The sequence below is a fragment of the Rutidosis leptorrhynchoides genome, chromosome 5 (genome assembly GCF_046630445.1).
Source record: "Rutidosis leptorrhynchoides isolate AG116_Rl617_1_P2 chromosome 5, CSIRO_AGI_Rlap_v1, whole genome shotgun sequence".
NCBI lineage: Eukaryota > Viridiplantae > Streptophyta > Magnoliopsida > Asterales > Asteraceae > Rutidosis > Rutidosis leptorrhynchoides.
The window spans coordinates 99,665,513-99,685,760 of NC_092337.1; the positions used below are offsets into that span (position 1 = coordinate 99,665,513).

Genomic DNA, 20,248 nt, shown 5'->3' on the forward strand with positions numbered 1-20,248 from the left:
TAGCGCCGAACAGAAAGTGGGTTTATCTTTGAACGCCTTGTGTAAACTGGACTGAATCAACACATCCATGACTTGAACTTGCCACAAGTCAAGATTGATTCTTCCATCAAATTTCTCGACCTCGGACTTCATTGGACTGAACTTCGACATCTTACCCGTATCTAAGACAAGATACCTTTACGATCAATAGAAATTGCTGTTGGCTCTTCACACTATCAAAGAAAACTACGTTCGATGTACGACACAACCGTGGAGTTGACTGCAAAGTTCTACTAACTAACTACGGTCGATTTACGGCACATCTGTGATGTCGATCGTAAATCCAGCACAGCTCTACTGCTGGTTCTTCTTAGAGTTAGAACAACTTCTATAACTGAGACCTCCGTCAAACCTGGCGCTCTGATACCAGTTGTTGGGTAATCACAACCTCACTAATTCCCACCACTCAACCTAATGATAAACACTAAATAAATAAAAAAATCTACAACGCAAGATTTAACGACGAAACTCTAGAACGGGAGAAAAATCAAGAGCCTCCAAAGAGAAAAAATACAGTATATCACAAATTTGTACAGTGACACAGACCCGATACCCTACTATATCACAAATTGTTACAATGATATAGACTATTATCTAACAATTCTCTCATAAACCCAATACACTTCTATAAAGACTCACACAAAAGCTCAAACTATATTGTTTGTGCATCAAGTTGAAAACAAAAGCTTCACCTTCTTTTAATGACAACTCCAATTGGTCACAAAGCACAACGCTTGCTCTCCAAGTTTGACTTGATCTTCATGAACAAAACACAGTTTCTAAGGTACGACTTGGTCCTCAAGTCCAAACATGGTCTTCAAGATAACTTGGTCCCCAAGTTCATGGTTTAGAAATATTGAATTATCAACTAAAAACATGTAAACATATTGACGTTTTGATAAAGGTTATTCAAATGTATAATATTGATGCATTTTAACGACAACACTAAGTGTTGTCGTTAGAAGTATCAAGTTCTATTATAGAGGAGAAAAATGACACGAAAAGAAACTGAAGTTTTTGGTGTTCTCTGTTCTAATAAGGAATAAATGAAAGGAAGAATATTGATTTAATTAAATTTTTGTTTAATCTTTTCTTTCATATAAGAAAGATTACACTTTCGTTTTGTTTTCTTTACCGAAAAAAGTCGGAAACAGAAATAAAGTATATTTTAATATAAAATATTTACGAACCAAATTTATTTTTTAATAAATCATTTTTGTTGGCTATCGTTTAGTTGTTTGAAATCTTTTAGTCAAATCTTGAAACAACCTACTCAGTACCATTAAGCTTGACTTTTTAGCCTTTTGTAATTAAATTATACATATATTTAATTGTGGTAAATGGTGTCAACCTATGATTGGTTGACATCATGAGTAACTCTTTTTTTTTTTTTTAAACATGATTTGTCCAATACCCCAAACCATTACCCAATACCATCCGGATCCTCTGACCCGCTCCACCAACCCGACCCGAATATCCGCTACTGTAGCTGCTACTGTAGTTACAATACCTTTTTTTTTCAAAACCAACCCGCAGCGAAAGCGCGGTCCAAAAAACTAGTTAAATTGAATCATTAACATTTAATTATCTAATCTTAATTTTCGTGTAAATTCAACGATCGCCTACTATACTTAGTAATCGAAATAATCAATGTTTTGCGAATTTCAAACAAACAGCTACACTCTTCGAGGACAATAGCGAGTTCTATCTTTGGATGACGAAGAATTGAAGAAATTTCAAATTATATTTGTTTATGTGAAATATTTTATGTAAACGTCAATTTCAAGGCTACTATATAGTATAATATACAAATCTTACGTGTTTTCTTAATTGATGATAGTGTCTAAGGCCACTCCCTATCGTAACTAAACTATTCATCCTCTTAACCTTTCACATCAGCGCCACATCAACACCAATATCCTATAACTAACTCATAACTAAACACTCCCTATCATGGCTAAAACAATACTCCTCTTAATATACAACGTACAAGCAATAAAGCATTAAGTCCAACAATAAAAAGCACTGGGACCCGCAATTCCTATAACTCTTCCGTTAAATCTATGATGAAAGCGGATAACTAACGCGGGTAACTAAGTGGTGCCTATGGTTAGTTACGGATAATGAGCGGGTAATGGGCGGGTAACTAACCATAGGGGGTGGTCTAATAAGACCACATGCAATGATTTAATTCTTTCACTAACTTTTTTCCGCCACATCAGCACAAACGCTCTTTCACATTCCTTTCATTAAATACTCACTATCATACACTCTATTTCAAACTTTAACCAATTTAAAATTATTATTTAAATACAATAAATAAATACAAATAACATTTTATTAAATAAAATAAAAACATTACATTACATTATTAAAAATTAAAGACATGACATAATTAAAAAATAAAAGACAATACATAAATAAGAAAACACAATAAATAACGCCAATTGTTTCGAACAATATAATCATCCGGGAGTGTCCAAATGTGTTCGATCAAATTGTTGCGAAGGACATGATGCGCTCTTTTATCTCGCATCTGTAACATCCCGCATTTTTCCGTTAAATTATTTTAACGCCCGTCTTTTTCTTTTTAAATAATACCCTTCGTATCTAGATTCGTATCCTTTGTTAAGTAACATTTTAAATATTCTCGTTATCGGAATTTAATATCTCCCGTACTCCCGTGAAATTTAAAATAATTCGTTCGGTTAATTCCCGCACCCGATTCATAGTTGAGGGACTAAACTTGACAAGGGATCAAACCCTTGACTAGGTCAAAGGGTCAAACCCCTTTCACCCATTCATTTCCACCTCCATCTCTCTCTCTTTCTCTCTAGCAAGAACACACACTCAAAAACCAAATCCATTCATTCATCATCTAAATCCGGATTAGGGAGCTAGCAACCAAATAAATTACATATTCGTGATCCTCTCTTCATCCTCTTCGTTTTGGTACCAACTTCATCTCATTTGGGTAACTTTCTAAAATCACTAGATTTTGTGTTCTTGATGTTTTTAACTTATAAAAGTGTTAATTAGTGTCTATGGCTCAAGTCTAACATGAATATATAATTTGTATGCTCGATCTCGTTGTTTTAGTGTAACTAGCATGAACTTGAATTTTGGTGTGTTGTTCTTGAATTTTGGATGATCATATGTTGTTAGATGTTAAAAGTTCATGTTCTAATTGTGTTCCTAGTATCATTAGCTTCATTTTGATGTATAGATTGATTTAAGAAACTTCATAAACGCGATTATTGATTTTGTGAACTTTTGGTTAGGTTTGACAACTCTTAAAACGAACTTTTGATGCGTTGAATGCTTGTTATTGTTATTGATAAGTGTTTAGTTGGGTTACATGCTTCATTACCTTCAAAACGGCATATCATATGTATAAATTGGATTCCCGAAACTTAAATTGCAATTGATGAACTTGAAACCTTGTTTTGGAACGTTTAACGAACTTTCGACGAGATTTTTGTTGTCTAAAATGATACATTTGATTTAGGAAATGTATCTAGTTGTGTTCCTTGTCGAAAGAGCTTTCCGGTGACATAAAATACATGTTCTAATTGTTTGCGGTTTGTAATTTGGGTTGGTTTGATTGTTGGTTCGTGCACTTAGAAACAACAGGGCCTGGAAACCAGCCGGGACGCCGTCTAGCTTCCCAGGACGCCGTCCCAGCCTTCAAGCCGGGACGCCGTCTAGCTTCTCGGGACGCCGTCCCAGGCTTCAAACCGGGACGCCGTCTAGCTTCCCAGGACGCCGTCCCATTTAGCTAAAACTGGCTGTTCGCTTGGTCATTTGACATGAAAATGTTTGCTATGCTACGGACCTCCGATTAACATGAAACTTGGCCAACATGCTCATATATGATTATATAACTTAGAAAAATTGTCGGATATCCAACCCGACCCCGTTGACTTTTCTGTTGACTTTGACCCGACCAAGTTGACTTTTAATCAAACTTAACCAAATAATTGTGCAATCGTTCTAACATGTTTTTATACTTGTACCTTGCATGAAACATGACAACTTGACTCACATGCTACATTATTGAGTCGTAACGAGCCATAGGACTAATTGAACATCTTTGACCTATCGTGTTTACCGTTATTGATACAAACCTATTGTTTAGGTCAAGACTAGCTTTGTCTTTGCACGCGTTTACTTGTTGAAGTACTTTATTAACTCTCGCGCTCAAGGTGAGATCATAGTCCCACCTTTTCAACAACTTTTATACTTTTAAATCGTGGGCTGAGAAAACATCTACTTTGTTACATCTTGTACTACTTACTTTTATGTTTTGAACACAAGTGTGAAAACAAACATTCCACGTGCGAGTTAGAACAAAAATGCCTCAATTCGATTATCATTAGTTACACTTGCAGGGTGTAAGCGAGAACTTATATTGTGTGGCCATACGGGTTTAACAAACCCTCATTCGGACGGTTCGCTACCGTTATGCGGATGAAATATATTTTTGTGTTTTAGTGCGGGTTCTAGCACTGTGTGATGGGGTAACGTTGGTTAAGTTTTGATAATTGAGTGCTCGCGTATAACAACACTTTTGGAATGCAAAGGATTGGATAATCTACGTTATGGAAATACAAAATCTTGTGGTTCAAAAACAACGCTTAATACTTACTAAACCTATGATCTCACCAACGTTTTCGTTGACAGATTCTTCTATGTTTTTCTCAGGTCTTGCACGATATGTGATACATGCTTCCGCTCACTATTTGATACTTGCATTGGATGTCGAGTATACATGCATTACTTGGAGCGTCTTTTGACTTTACTTTAAACCGTGTCGCCTAGATTTCAATCGTACTTATAACGTTGTAACTTAACTTTTGGTTGAACAATTCTTGTAAACTTTGAAACAATCTTTATTTTGAAATGAAGGCGACATATTTTGGTCAAACGTTATCTTAAAGACTTATAATCAGGTAATGGGACCCACGTAGCCGATGCCGTCACTTGACGATTTGTCGGGGTCGCTACAGTTGGTATCAGAGCCTTGGTTGTAGGGATTTAGAGTTCATTTGTGTCCACCCCGAGTCATAGGGTACATAGGTGAATCTAGACTACAACCGGCATATAGACTGAAGTAGGGATTACTTGACTAATTGTGCATTTATACTCGAACTCTTCTATCATATCTAACTCGTATTCGATCTTGATCTTACGTTGATGAATTTTGTTGATGCGCCACCTTGACTTTATGAAGTAATGTTAAATGCACATGAGAATCAGGGTAATATAATTTCCGGGATTATATTACGGTGATTCATATGGACATTCCGACATTATGACATAAAGAATTTAAGGCGAGTCAAGGAAAATTTTCTCTACATCATCATTTCCCTATCATGATTAGTATTATTGAGAATACTAATCAACGATATTCGTATGTCTTGAAGGAACAATGCCTCCCCGTCGCGGACCACGTAATGAAACTTCCGAACAAGCTTTTCAACGCATGATAGCCACCGCCATAGGTGCGGCTATGGCTAGTATCTCCTCCGACATCAATAACAACCACAACCACAACAACCATGGAGCCGGTAATTCAAACGAGGGTTACTCCTACAAAACTTTCATGGGGTGCAAACCTCACACCTTCGATGGGACCGGAGGACCGGTTGTGCTCACCCGATGGTTTGAGCAAACAGAAGCCGTTTTTAGCATAAGCGGTTGTCGGGACCAAGACAAAGTCAAATATTCCACCCACACTTTTGCCGGTATCGCCCTCACATGGTGGAATACGTATGTGCTGTCGGTGGGTATCGATGAAGCCCACACACTCTCATGGGCCGACTTAAAGAAAAAGATGATCACCGAATACTTCCCGCGCGAAGAGACCCGTAAGCTCGAACACGAACTAAGAACTTTAAAGGCGGTCGGGAATGACCTAAAGGCATATAATCAACGATTTTCTGAGCTATCCTTGATGTGCCCAAACCTCGTGACCCCCGAACCTCTAAGGGTTGAACTTTACATGGATGGTCTTCCCAAGAGCATCAAACAAGGAGTAATGTCATCCAAACCCGCTAACCACCAAGAGGCTTTGAATATGGCCCGCCAATTGATTGAAACAGTGGACGAGATTGAAGTGCAGGCACCTAGAGCCGAGGATGAGTCGGGTGACAACAAAAGAAAATGGGAAGCCCCCCAATCGGGTAACTACAACAACAACTTTTCCAAGGAACCTCTCACCCCTGTCGGCAAGAAAAGTTATGCCGGGACACGACCTTTTTGCAACAAATGCCACAAGCATCATTTTGGTGAATGTGGCAAGCTAATTTGCCATCGGTGCCAAGGTAGTGGTCATATTGCCAAGTATTGTGGAAGTACTGCTCCCGTCACTCAAAAGGGGCCCGGCGCACCAAAGCCGAGTATTTGCTACAAATGTGGCCAATCGGGTCATTTTAGGAATGAATGCCCAAAGAATAAAGCAAAAACCAACGCGCGCCGTTGAACTTACAACATCGACACCTAGGATGCCCGAGACGATGATGGACTAGTCACGGGTACGTTTCTTCACAACAAACCGTATATTTCATACTTATTCGATTCGAGTACCGTTAGACGTTTTATAACCAAGGATTTGACTCGTGCTCTTTATATTCCACCTCTTTTCCCCTAGATACTATTTAGGCGATTTAAGCGACAAAAAAAAAAAAAAAAAAAAAAAAAAAAAAAAAAAAATTATCGGAGGATATACGTTAATTATCGGAAGATATACGTTAAGAAATTGAACTCGACACCAATAGAACTAAGGAACTCAAAACCTATTCTTTAAGGAGAAATTGTTGCCCTACATTTATGTATAGATTATTGTGAACTAAGTAACTTTCGGTTGGAAACCAATACTCTCTTCCTCGTATCCATTACCTCATGATTATTTACGTGGATCCCGTGTATTCCAAATCGACCTCCGTTCTGGTTATCATCAATTGGGGGTTAAGGGAGACGATGTCTCCTAGGCCATTTTCCGAGCTCGCAACGTTAGTTGTAAATCCCTCTTAGTACCGTTTGATTTATTTAGGACTCCGTCCGTATTCATGAACCTCCTAAACCACGTATGCAACTTATCTAGACAAATCTGTTATCGTATTTATGGATGACATCTTAACTTATTCAAGTAAAGAAGGAAAACGAACAACACCACCATCTTAAGCTCGAACATTTGAGAAAAGAGCAACTTTATACCAAATTCTCCGAGTGAGAATTTCTGTTAAACGAAGTCAAATTTTCTAGACCATGATGTTAACGGTCAATGCCTTACAATCAATCTCGAAATCAAGCCACACGTAATCATTAAACTCTCTCGACTCAGACTTGTATTCGTAAAATCTTAGATCTCGTCTATTTTTACCGAAGATTCATTTCTGACTTTTCTCGTGTTACACAACTTTTAAACTCGTTAACTCACTAAGGAAAACTCTAAACCTCTCCGTGTTCGAACCTTGAGCGTGATTCTTCACACCAACATTTCTAGTTAAAATCGTATAGCAACAGATGGAACTCAAACATGGAAATATTCTACTTGAACGCCGAAAGGCATACTCTCTCGACTCAAAAATCAACATAACTAAAATTCATTATTTTACATGAAGAATTCGAATACTAAATTGTGGATCCGATCAAACTTCTCATCATCACGTACCACATTACATACCTCTATTATTTCACCGTCACCGTCTGATATTACTGGAATTTAAGATAACACACAATCCAACGATACTTCACTCTTCTTTGACTTAACGCCCTTGTGTTTCTGATAATCGGTCAACTAATATTCAACCCCGAACTATACAACCATGTGTACTACCTCGTTTCTCTTTCAGACTTCAACTTTTGACAACTAGAGGCACGTTATGGCAACCTCGAGATGCCAGCTCATCCTATTCTAAGTCCTCATTTCACTACTATCTCTACCGTTCGCATTTCCGTTTAAAGAAACTCCTTGTAACATTTCTCCATGGATGGAGAAATTCATCATATTACATTAGTATTCGCCACGAGGGTGAATAGTCCTAACGAACATTTTTCGAACCCTAACTAACTTGTTCAAACGTATCTTAAGAGATTCTATTCCAACACGGCGTATCTTTGTAAATTTTTCCGTATCGAAATACTCGTTTCACTTCTAGTTTTACAAGAAACCTTGGAGACCCGTTTAGACATGAATACCGCGTACCACCCACAAACCGACGAACCGAGCAAACGAACGATTTACGTCTTGGAAAGACATGTCACAAACTCGTATTGTCACTTTTAGTAGATCACTCTTACAACAGTAGTTACCACTCGTGTGTTCACGCGCACTTTCCGAAACCCTATATGACCGCTAATGTCATACCCCTGTTCATTTAACCAAGGCATCAACCACCGAAATCTGAACTCCATCAAGAAACAACAATTGAAATCATTCATATCCGAGGAGGGCTCGAGACGACCCGTAGTCGCCCAGAAGAGTTATACCAAACTTAGATGAAAACCCCACAAATCCCAGTGTGTAATCGCGTGATATTGAGAAACCGCACCTTGGAAAGGTGAAATCCATTTTAGGAAATCGAGAAAGGCTATATCTGCAATATTGAACCTTTTGAAACCTTGGGGTGTATTGGAACCGCTTCCTACCGTTTAGAACTTCCGATGCAATTAAGTTTCCGTTTACCCTACATTTCGTGTAACAAACTTAGAAACGTGTCCTGCGGAACAGGAACGTGCAATCCTACTGAATACATCAACTATCAATGACAAACTTCTCTTCGTAGGAAAACCAGTTGAAACCGGGGATCGTAAAAACCGAACCTTAATGCAACGTAAAACCCTGACAATCCAAATTCATGAGAACACTCAAGGACGTACCTTCACTTATTCATAGCATTGACATCTCCGGTCTCAAGTGAGAGGCATCGATTATTACTTCCAACTAAATTTCGGGACGAAATTTCTTTTGAGGTGTGGATAATGTAACATCCCGCATTTTTCCGTTAAATTATTTTAACGCCCGTCTTTTTCTTTTTAAATAATACCCTTCGTATCTAGATTCGTATCCTTTGTTAAGTAACATTTTAAATATTCTCGTTATCGGAATTTAATATCTCCCGTACTCCCGTGAAATTTAAAATAATTCGTTCGGTTAATTCCCGCACCCGATTCATAGTTGAGGGACTAAACTTGACAAGGGATCAAACCCTTGACTAGGTCAAAGGGTCAAACCCCTTTCACCCATTCATTTCCACCTCCATCTCTCTCTCTTTCTCTCTAGCAAGAACACACACTCAAAAACCAAATCCATTCATTCATCATCTAAATCCGGATTAGGGAGCTAGCAACCAAATAAATTACATATTCGTGATCCTCTCTTCATCCTCTTCGTTTTGGTACCAACTTCATCTCATTTGGGTAACTTTCTAAAATCACTAGATTTTGTGTTCTTGATGTTTTTAACTTATAAAAGTGTTAATTAGTGTCTATGGCTCAAGTCTAACATGAATATATAATTTGTATGCTCGATCTCGTTGTTTTAGTGTAACTAGCATGAACTTGAATTTTGGTGTGTTGTTCTTGAATTTTGGATGATCATATGTTGTTAGATGTTAAAAGTTCATGTTCTAATTGTGTTCCTAGTATCATTAGCTTCATTTTGATGTATAGATTGATTTAAGAAACTTCATAAACGCGATTATTGATTTTGTGAACTTTTGGTTAGGTTTGACAACTCTTAAAACGAACTTTTGATGCGTTGAATGCTTGTTATTGTTATTGATAAGTGTTTAGTTGGGTTACATGCTTCATTACCTTCAAAACGGCATATCATATGTATAAATTGGATTCCCGAAACTTAAATTGCAATTGATGAACTTGAAACCTTGTTTTGGAACGTTTAACGAACTTTCGACGAGATTTTTGTTGTCTAAAATGATACATTTGATTTAGGAAATGTATCTAGTTGTGTTCCTTGTCGAAAGAGCTTTCCGGTGACATAAAATACATGTTCTAATTGTTTGCGGTTTGTAATTTGGGTTGGTTTGATTGTTGGTTCGTGCACTTAGAAACAACAGGGCCTGGAAACCAGCCGGGACGCCGTCTAGCTTCCCAGGACGCCGTCCCAGCCTTCAAGCCGGGACGCCGTCTAGCTTCTCGGGACGCCGTCCCAGCCTTCAAACCGGGACGCCGTCTAGCTTCCCAGGACGCCGTCCCATTTAGCTAAAACTGGCTGTTCGCTTGGTCATTTGACATGAAAATGTTTGCTATGCTACGGACCTCCGATTAACATGAAACTTGGCCAACATGCTCATATATGATTATATAACTTAGAAAAATTGTCGGATATCCAACCCGACCCCGTTGACTTTTCTGTTGACTTTGACCCGACCAAGTTGACTTTTAATCAAACTTAACCAAATAATTGTGCAATCGTTCTAACATGTTTTTATACTTGTACCTTGCATGAAACATGACAACTTGACTCACATGCTACATTATTGAGTCGTAACGAGCCATAGGACTAATTGAACATCTTTGACCTATCGTGTTTACCGTTATTGATACAAACCTATTGTTTAGGTCAAGACTAGCTTTGTCTTTGCACGCGTTTACTTGTTGAAGTACTTTATTAACTCTCGCGCTCAAGGTGAGATCATAGTCCCACATTTTCAACAACTTTTATACTTTTAAATCGTGGGCTGAGAAAACATCTACTTTGTTACATCTTGTACTACTTACTTTTATGTTTTGAACACAAGTGTGAAAACAAACATTCCACGTGCGAGTTAGAACAAAAATGCCTCAATTCGATTATCATTAGTTACACTTGCAGGGTGTAAGCGAGAACTTATATTGTGTGGCCATACGGGTTTAACAAACCCTCATTCGGACGGTTCGCTACCGTTATGCGGATGAAATATATTTTTGTGTTTTAGTGCGGGTTCTAGCACTGTGTGATGGGGTAACGTTGGTTAAGTTTTGATAATTGAGTGCTCGCGTATAACAACACTTTTGGAATGCAAAGGATTGGATAATCTACGTTATGGAAATACAAAATCTTGTGGTTCAAAAACAACGCTTAATACTTACTAAACCTATGATCTCACCAACGTTTTCGTTGACAGATTCTTCTATGTTTTTCTCAGGTCTTGCACGATATGTGATACATGCTTCCGCTCACTATTTGATACTTGCATTGGATGTCGAGTATACATGCATTACTTGGAGCGTCTTTTGACTTTACTTTAAACCGTGTCGCCTAGATTTCAATCGTACTTATAACGTTGTAACTTAACTTTTGGTTGAACAATTCTTGTAAACTTTGAAACAATCTTTATTTTGAAATGAAGGCGACATATTTTGGTCAAACGTTATCTTAAAGACTTATAATCAGGTAATGGGACCCACGTAGCCGATGCCGTCACTTGACGATTTGTCGGGGTCGCTACAGCATCTCTCGATCCACCCGATCTTGGAGCTCAACTCTCTCCGTCCAAGTACGTCGCGACATGTTTTCTCGATCGCGGAGATAATCTTCTTCGAGGTCGCATATGTTGCGCTCGTTGTCTTCGGTGATCATGTTGTGAAGTATAACACAAGTGTACATGCTTCGACGTATTTTATTGATACTAAAAGGTCTTGCTGGGTGTTTTAGTATTGCCCAACGACCTTGAAGAACACTGAAAGCTCGTTTCACGTCTTTTCTCGCGGCTTCTTGAAAACGTTTAAACTTTACATTTTTTGGCTCAATTGGACATTTAAACGACTTGACAAGTGTTGCCCATTCTGGGTATATGTCATCTACCAAGTAATACCCTTTTGTAAATTCGTGCCCGTTGATAGTGTAACGGACCTCCAGAGCTCGACCATCCAATAAATCTTCGAACAAATCCAATTCATTAAGAACATTAATATCATTGTTCGAACCCGTTGGACCAAAGAAAGCGTGCCAAATCCACATATCGTAGGACGTAACCGCCTCGAGCATTATTGTTGGTCCTTCGTGATCACCCCTGTGGTAATGCCCTTGCCACGCAACTGGACAAATTTTCCAAGCCCAGTGCATGCAATCGAGACTACCTAACATACCCGAAAAACCGTGCATCACTAAATGTTTGGCATGCAACCGAGGAACATCTTCTTCAGTTGGTTTCCTTAAATATTCTCGCGAAAACATATGAATAATACATTTGCAATAATTCTTTAAACAATCACGAGATGTTGATGCGCCCATGTGTAAATACTCATCGAATGCATCAGGCGCAATGCCATATGCCAATTGACGTATGACCGATATACACTTTTGAAAAATATTGAAACCGAGTTGACCGGTTGCATCGTAACGTTGATCAAAATATTTAAAATTATCGGGTCTCGGTTGAGAATCATACGATAGAATAGCATGACCAATACAAATAAACAATGACTTACTCATTCGGTATCGATTTCGAAAATAATCGCCCAGAAATGTTGGATTATCCGAGAAATAGTCGTGATACAAACGATTATCGGTATCAATACGATCTCTTTGTAACCGGCGTCTTCTAATAATTGTACGAGAATTTCGAGCCTCATCTTCTTCGTCCATTGCATCAAGTGAATCGAGTAAGTTAAGCGTGTTGTAACCTTCTTGAATTAAATCTTCATCGAAATCGGACTCTACGATATCACTATTCGTCATGCTATTCTCGCTTTCGCTCTCAAAAAGTAATAAAACTTCCAAAGCCATTTGAATTTTTTGTTTGTGTTTGTGAAAATATGAATTGAAGGTTGAGAGTGTTGGGTAAATATGAAATGAGAGTGTATGTTTTTGTTGTGATATGTGTGTTAGTATATATATAGAGAGATATGTAATGTAGTATTTGTTTAAAAGAAAAAAGAAAAAAAATAATACAAAAGAGCCGTTGCAAAAAAAATATATTAAATCATATGGGGCCCACCAATCCGTCCGTTAGAATTGTTGCAGGGGTGGCTAACGATCACCTTGGCAATTTGCTAGTAGTCGCCGTTAATGGCTAACGGTCGTTAACGATTCCCTTTCACGATCGATTACATCCGGCCTAAGGTACTATTACCTCTGTCTCAAATTCATGATCTAAGTTTCTATTATACATAAGAATAATAAGATAAATTTTTATTGTACTCTTAATTTAGAGTTTTATTTTTTATATTTATTTATATTTATATTTTATATATATAGTAAAATTAAATGATAAATAGTAAGTGATTAAAATGGAGAATTAATAAAAAAATACATGTGAAAAGTGATTTTTTTATTATTGTTACTTAAATTGGGAGGAAAAGAATCTATATTTACTGTATTTCATCATTTGTATATAAGTCGTCCTAAGAGCTATGAACTAATTACATGAAGTCTATAATGTTTGAAAAAAACAAATATCTAAAGTCAATAAAATGTTAAGATCGAGTTTGAAACTTAACTCGAACCCGATTAAGCTCGAGTTTAATTAAATTACGTACACTTTCGAGACTAAATACGTCCGAGTTTATTTTCAATGTATTGATAGATACGGTAAATTGAAACTCAAACTTGATAAGCTCCAATTCAACTCAATTATATCGATTATACGGAGTACATAATTTTCGGTATATTAATTTTGAATAGTGCAATATTTTCGGTAAAATCGGTCAAATTTGCCGTATTTCAGTTTGAATTTTCTGTATTATATTAACGGTGATAGCGATTATGAGTACAAATTAGACAATTAAAGTTTTTGGCTCTAAAATATGTACAGATATACATTTATATACTTATGTATTTAAAAGTCAACTTTGGTCGACCCCTGTCTCGACCCCCGTCTCGAACGTCTCGACCTTTTTAGGACCCGACCGTCTCGACTCCGTCTCACGTCTTTTGCAACCTTGCTTTAATCCATCACACCCGTACTTGCTACAAATCTCAATGTATAACTCACAAAACCCTGTGTTTCCTAATTCAAACCATATTAATCACCATTACAAATTCATTTATTTATAGTTTTAATGAGACAGTTTGTATAAGTAAATAAATAGTTATTAAAACATTAAAAGCCATGTGGAAGCTTCTAACACATAACTAGTAGTACCTCCGTCTCATTCCAATAGGCCATTATTCTATTTTGAGCTGTTCCATTTTGATAGTCCACTTCCATAAATAGAAAGAAAAAAAGATATTTCATTGGTGGATTTGGAGAGAGAAGTATTTCATTGGTGGAGAAATGAAGTTAGTGGGATTTCCTAAAACTGCGTGTTTTTTGTCTGTGGACTATTGGAATGAGACGGAGGTAGTAGTAAGATTTAGAAAACACTAAAAAATTAAAGCGAAGCTGAATAAATAAATAAATATATATAATTATAATTATTATAATTATTAAGATTATTTAAATTATAATATTATATATTATATTATATAATAATATAATATACTTATAATATATTTAACCTAAATATAAATTACTAAAAATTTTTATTATTAAATAAAAGAATAATTGGAAGACGTGTATTTACATCTTATGTTTACAGCACATCTGATTGTGAAGAAAACACACACTTGAGTTGACCAAAATTTGATGCCATCTTCCTCTCCATCCATCTTAAACCTTATTAATACACACTTTCACAATTTACATCTTAAGCCTTCATTTTCTCTTTCAAAAAATCAAATTTTCACTTCCAAGATCCTATTTTGACAAACAAAAACTTCATTCAATGACATCCCAATTTCATTAACCCTAAACCCATTTTCAATTTTTAATTTTCTTCACCTGTTTTTGTCCCAAAATAATCATGGCACCTAGCTCTGTGTTAGTTACCATAGACAGATCAAGTAATATCTCATTAGTAGAGCTGAATGATTCAGACACATCTGTGTTTCTTGAAAAGCAAAAAACAGCAAGCACAAAGCAGTTTTCTTGGACACTTTTGCTAAAAGCTCATAGAATTTTATGTTTTTTTCCATGGGTTGCAGTGGGTTTATCTAAAACTTTGGGTTCTGTTAAAAAAAGGATTGCTTTATCAGATAATGGTAGAGATGAAGTTCAATATAAAGAAAGACTAATTTACAAGTTTTTTAGAGTTTTTCTAGCAATTTCAATTCTTGCTTTATGTGTTGAGTTCATTGCTTATTATCAAAAATGGGATTTGAATTTTATTCATGAATTAAACCCTAGTGAGTTTATGGGAGTTTTTCATTGGTCTTATATGAGTTGGTTATCATTCAGAGCTGAATATCTTGCTCCATCAATTAAGATGCTATCACAATTTTGTGTTGTGTTATTTATGATCCAATCACTTGATAGATTTATACTTGGACTTGGGTGTTTTTACATCAAGTTGAGGAACATAAAGCCAAAAATTGATGAAAGTTATGACATTGAAGATGATTCAAGTTTTCCTATGGTTCTTGTTCAGATCCCCATGTGTAATGAAAGAGAGGTAAGCAATTGTTCCTAATTTGTTGTTAATTTAAAGTTATAAATTCTATATCTATATCTATATATCTATCAGCTTAAAAAAAGGTGCTTAATTTGATTATGACTTATGACAAATAGGTAAAAGTTAAATGTATTCAGGTGATGGGTGTTTGGATGTGTTTTGAAAAGTGATTAATTAAGTCACAATCATCACTATTTTCATGATTAATTTATTGCTAAAAGTTAGATGGTAGTTTAGTTTAGCTCTTGATCAAATAGTATAGTTAAGTTTTTTTAAATCCTTGTCAATTGTCATATCAAATTATTCGTTAGATAGCGAATTTTCGCCAAACTTTTTGACACCAACAAACACGAGTATGACAACTACAAACACATCCACGCATTGTCTTTTGTGAAAAAGGGTAAAAGGTAGAAGATTTTCCCTGTTCGGGCTACACGGAGGGCGAATAATCCGACACCATGCTCTGATGTACGCAGCCCAACATGATTATTCTCTGGCTGTTTCCAACCCATCCCTGACCACCACTAAATATTCGTCCTAGACGGGATTCGAACCTGAGACCTCTTGCAAGGAACTCAGCCCAGCCACAGGGCTATCTAGTGATGGTTAGCCCAATTAAACGTCTTTAATTGGCTTTTAAATAAACATCAGAATTAGATTATCAATACTCAATACCTTAGATTTTGTGAATCAGATCAACTGAACCTGCATAAGATTACCGATTTTGATCTATTAAATTAAAAATTTTCAGATTATTGAGCTTTATACTTAACTTTTTTCTCTGTTTTATGTACTAAAGGTTTATCAACAATCAATTGCATCTGCTTGTCAACTGGATTGGCCGAAAGACAAAATCTTGATTCAAGTTTTGGATGATTCAAGTGATGAACTTTTACAAATTTTGATCAGAAATGAAGTAAATTCATGGAGAGAAAAAGGGGTTAATATTGTTTACAGACACAGGTTCATAAGAACAGGCTACAAAGCTGGAAATCTTCATTCAGCTATGTCTTGTGGTTACGTTAAAAATTACGAGTTCGTTGCGATTTTAGATGCCGATTTTCAGCCCAACCCTGATTTCCTTATGCTCACAGTCCCTCACTTTAAGGTAACAACAATCGCATCGATATTACTATTTACTATATATAGCATACATTTTCTCTTTTTGGGTGACTAATGATGTCAAAAGTCGGCCAATTTGATTCATTTGCCTCACTATAGATCAATTTTAAGCTACATGTTTAAGATAATTAAGAGAGTGGGTCAACTCAAAATGTACTTTCGATCACTACAAACTCCTAAATTATCTTATTCAAGATATTATTAGTGTAATAGTATTGATTTGTTTTTTATTGATTATGAAATATAAGCTAACTGTGCAAAAAGTTGTTACGGGTCAACCCGACCCAAATGGCAACAAAAAGTTACCATTTTGACCCGTACCCTTTTTGGCACATTATACAGTGCGCCCATACCATATATGTAAATAAAGTTATATAGGATATTATGGGTCAAACTGGTTTGTTACACATTCGACCCAAATCCAATTTGCACACCTAAAGATCCCAAAAGTATTCAACTTTTTGTTGGGTTTATGTTTTACAGGGGAAACCAGATGTGGGTTTGGTTCAAGCAAGATGGTCATTTGTGAATAAAGACGAAAATTTACTTACGAGGCTACAAAACATCAATTTGTGCTTTCATTTTGAGGTCGAACAACAAGTAAACAGCCATTTTCTTAGTTTCTTTGGGTTCAATGGGACAGCTGGCGTTTGGAGGATCAAAGCTTTAGAAGAATCCGGTGGCTGGCTCGAAAGAACGACAGTCGAAGATATGGACATTGCTGTTCGAGCCCATTTGTGTGGTTGGAAATTTATTTATGTAAATGACGTTAAAGTCCTTTGTGAATTGCCTGAGTCTTATGAAGCTTATAAGAAACAACAACATCGATGGCATTCGGGTCCTATGCAACTTTTTAGACTTTGTCTCCCCGCTATCCTTAAATCCAAGGTTCGTTTAATGTTTCATTTGATTCATATCTCACGTTTGTGTGATCTTTATAGTCAAAACGTTTTCGTAACAGAGTCAACTGACACTTGATGTTGATATTTGAACCCGTTTCTTGTAAAAATAACTGCTCGTATGTTGACAAAGTTTGACTTTGACCAAGTTTGACTTTGACCGAAATTTTTACCGATTTGACCCTGTTCGATTTGACTCTAAACTTTAGAGTTCGGCTTTTTTTTTTTCTCCCTCAAAAAGGTTGATAAAAAATGACTATGTATGAACAGGGTCAAACGAGTCAAAATAGTTGAAAGTTTCTAATCCCACATGTTTCTATGAATAACCATTTCGAGTTGTTCTTTTTGCAGATATCGAAATGGAAAAAAGCGAATTTAATCTTCTTATTCTTTCTCTTAAGGAAACTCATTTTACCATTTTACTCATTTACCCTCTTCTGCGTTATCCTCCCGTTAACCATGTTCATACCCGAAGCTGAACTACCCATTTGGGTCATATGTTACGTACCCGTAACAATGTCCATTTTAAACATTCTCCCAGCACCAAAAGCATTCCCTTTTTTAATGCCATACTTACTATTCGAAAACACAATGTCAGTTACCAAATTTAACGCCATGGTTTCGGGATTGTTCCAGCTCGGGTCCGCATACGAATGGGTCGTAACCAAAAAAACCGGCAGATCATCCGAATCCGACCTGTTAGCTTTCGCCGAGCGAGAATCAAAAAGCGATGAAAAAATCCAACGACGATTATCGGAATCCGGGCTCGAAATGTTGGGAAAATTAAAAGAACAGGAAACTCCGGTTGTGGTTAAAAAGAAGAAGAACAGAATCTATAGAAAAGAACTTGCGCTCGCGTTTTTGTTGTTAACTGCTGCAACGAGAAGTTTGTTATCTGCACACGGGATACATTTCTATTTCTTGTTGTTTCAAGGACTTTCGTTTCTGGCCGTTGGATTAGATTTGATCGGCGAGCAAGTGGAGTAAGTTGTTAGGCAGAGATATTGGGTTATACGAGGTTTCTGCAAATGCAGGGCTTCGGGTCGGGTCGGGTGGGCCTGTGGTGGTGAACATAGGATGATACTTGAGGGAGATAATAATAGGGTTGATTATTATTTTTTTGATGTTGGTGTTCTTGTTGTATAATTAAAAATCCGAATTGGATGATGATCTTAATTTAATTAACTAGTAGGTGGAATGAGCACCTAATACTTGAGCTCGAGGAACCAATTAGGAGCGAGCTGCATACATTTCCACGTGTAATTTATATATATATTATATAATTAATTAAATTTAATTGAACTCTTTTTAGCAACGATTAGTAGTGCATACGATTTGTTTAAAGATTAGTGCATACAGCCTAGTTTTGTTATGGACTTCTCTTCTTTAGTAATAGTAGTATTTCAGTTCATTTGTTTTTGCCATCAAAGTGCTACTTCTTCATCAATACGGTTTGTTTAAAAGAACTTGCCCCATTACGATTTGTTTTCTGACCATATGCTTATGATGGTTTAGCGTTACCCTGAGTTCGATCCTGCATCTTATTATCTCCTTTCTGGAACGGGCAATCAACGCGAATAGTCTCTTATCATCCACCCTAATCGTTAAAAGTAAACGCGAAAACCCAGCCTCATCCTTAACTTCTGAAAATTTAGCAACTCCAAAACGTTTACGATGTTTGGATTTCTTGTAAGGGTTCTGTATCAGTTGCACCACATTAGCTTTGCTATTTCGAACCTTAAACACCCAACCATCGTCTTTTCGGTAGTGATAATTCCCTCCCATCCCCGCCCCAGCGTCGGCGAAGAAAATCGAACAAACGGTCTTAGAGAATTTTTTGAATTGCCCCTTAATTTTCGGAGAAATGTTTTTTAGCTCCTTAATTTTTTGAGTATGTTATTTAGATGTATGCGACTTAACTGCATTATCTCATGACTTTTTTGACTATTTTTCTAACCGAATATGTATTGATAGTGAGATTTGAAGACGAGATCTCTTGTGATGATTTTAGTACATCAACCATTAAGTCAATGATTGAATAAAAACATATACATATCACATATTTTGGGAGAAGAGGTAATCAGTTAACATTCACTGTAAATTTAAAAAGAAAGTGAAAGTTAATAAATGTTGAATCGATGTTGTTAATCTTAACGATGTATCGTGTAGATCACAATAACAATAGATATAATGATATAATGAAAGTTAATTAATTGTTAATCATTTTCACTGGTCGTGCATCGCACGGGCTTAATGATAATGAATGCAATTTATAGTAACTAATCTTTTAATTAATTTTTCAACGATCGTGCATTGCATAGGCTCAAAACCTAGTTATATATATAATTAAGTAGAATGGTTTGCAAGTAAAGCTTGGATGCCATGTGGCAGCCTTAGATTGACCGTGAATGTTTGATTTTACTATTCCGTAAATTTTTTTTTATTTTTTTTTTTTTAAATTAGGCAGCCTTGTATTAGCCGAGGCTTGGTTTTATTATTAACTCCAGAATTTCTACTTATATTGACAGCCTCATATTGACCGAGGAGGTTTGGTTTCACTCCAAGCTTATCTTTTTTTAAATCGAAAAATTACACTTTAGACCCTCGAGTTTCTTTTGTCCTATTCTAGCCCCTCGCAATTATCAATTTCCCCCATTTCCAATTATTAAACTTTGCCCCTCCCTTTTCTTTTGGTCAGTTTAAGTCCTCTTGATATTTATAATTTCAAACTCTCAATCTCGCGATAT

At 36.4% G+C, this 20,248-nt stretch overlaps 2 protein-coding genes across 2 annotated transcripts; one reads left to right on the plus strand and one right to left on the minus strand.

Moving 5' to 3' along the window:
* Positions 1-11,491: 11,491 nt before the first annotated feature.
* LOC139848873 (protein ALP1-like) lies at positions 11,492-12,775 on the minus strand. Its single transcript, XM_071838559.1, has one exon. It carries the CDS (start codon positions 12,773-12,775, stop codon positions 11,492-11,494), a length of 1,284 nt encoding a protein of 427 aa, XP_071694660.1.
* Positions 12,776-14,703: 1,928 nt separating this feature from the next.
* Positions 14,704-18,749, plus strand: LOC139850710 (xyloglucan glycosyltransferase 4-like). Its single transcript, XM_071840266.1, has 4 exons — positions 14,704-15,480; positions 16,280-16,588; positions 17,086-17,490; positions 17,853-18,749. The coding sequence occupies exons 1-4, from the start codon at positions 14,833-14,835 to the stop codon at positions 18,486-18,488; spliced, it is 1,998 nt and encodes a 665-aa protein (XP_071696367.1). The 5' UTR covers positions 14,704-14,832; the 3' UTR covers positions 18,489-18,749.
* Positions 18,750-20,248: the final 1,499 nt, after the last annotated feature.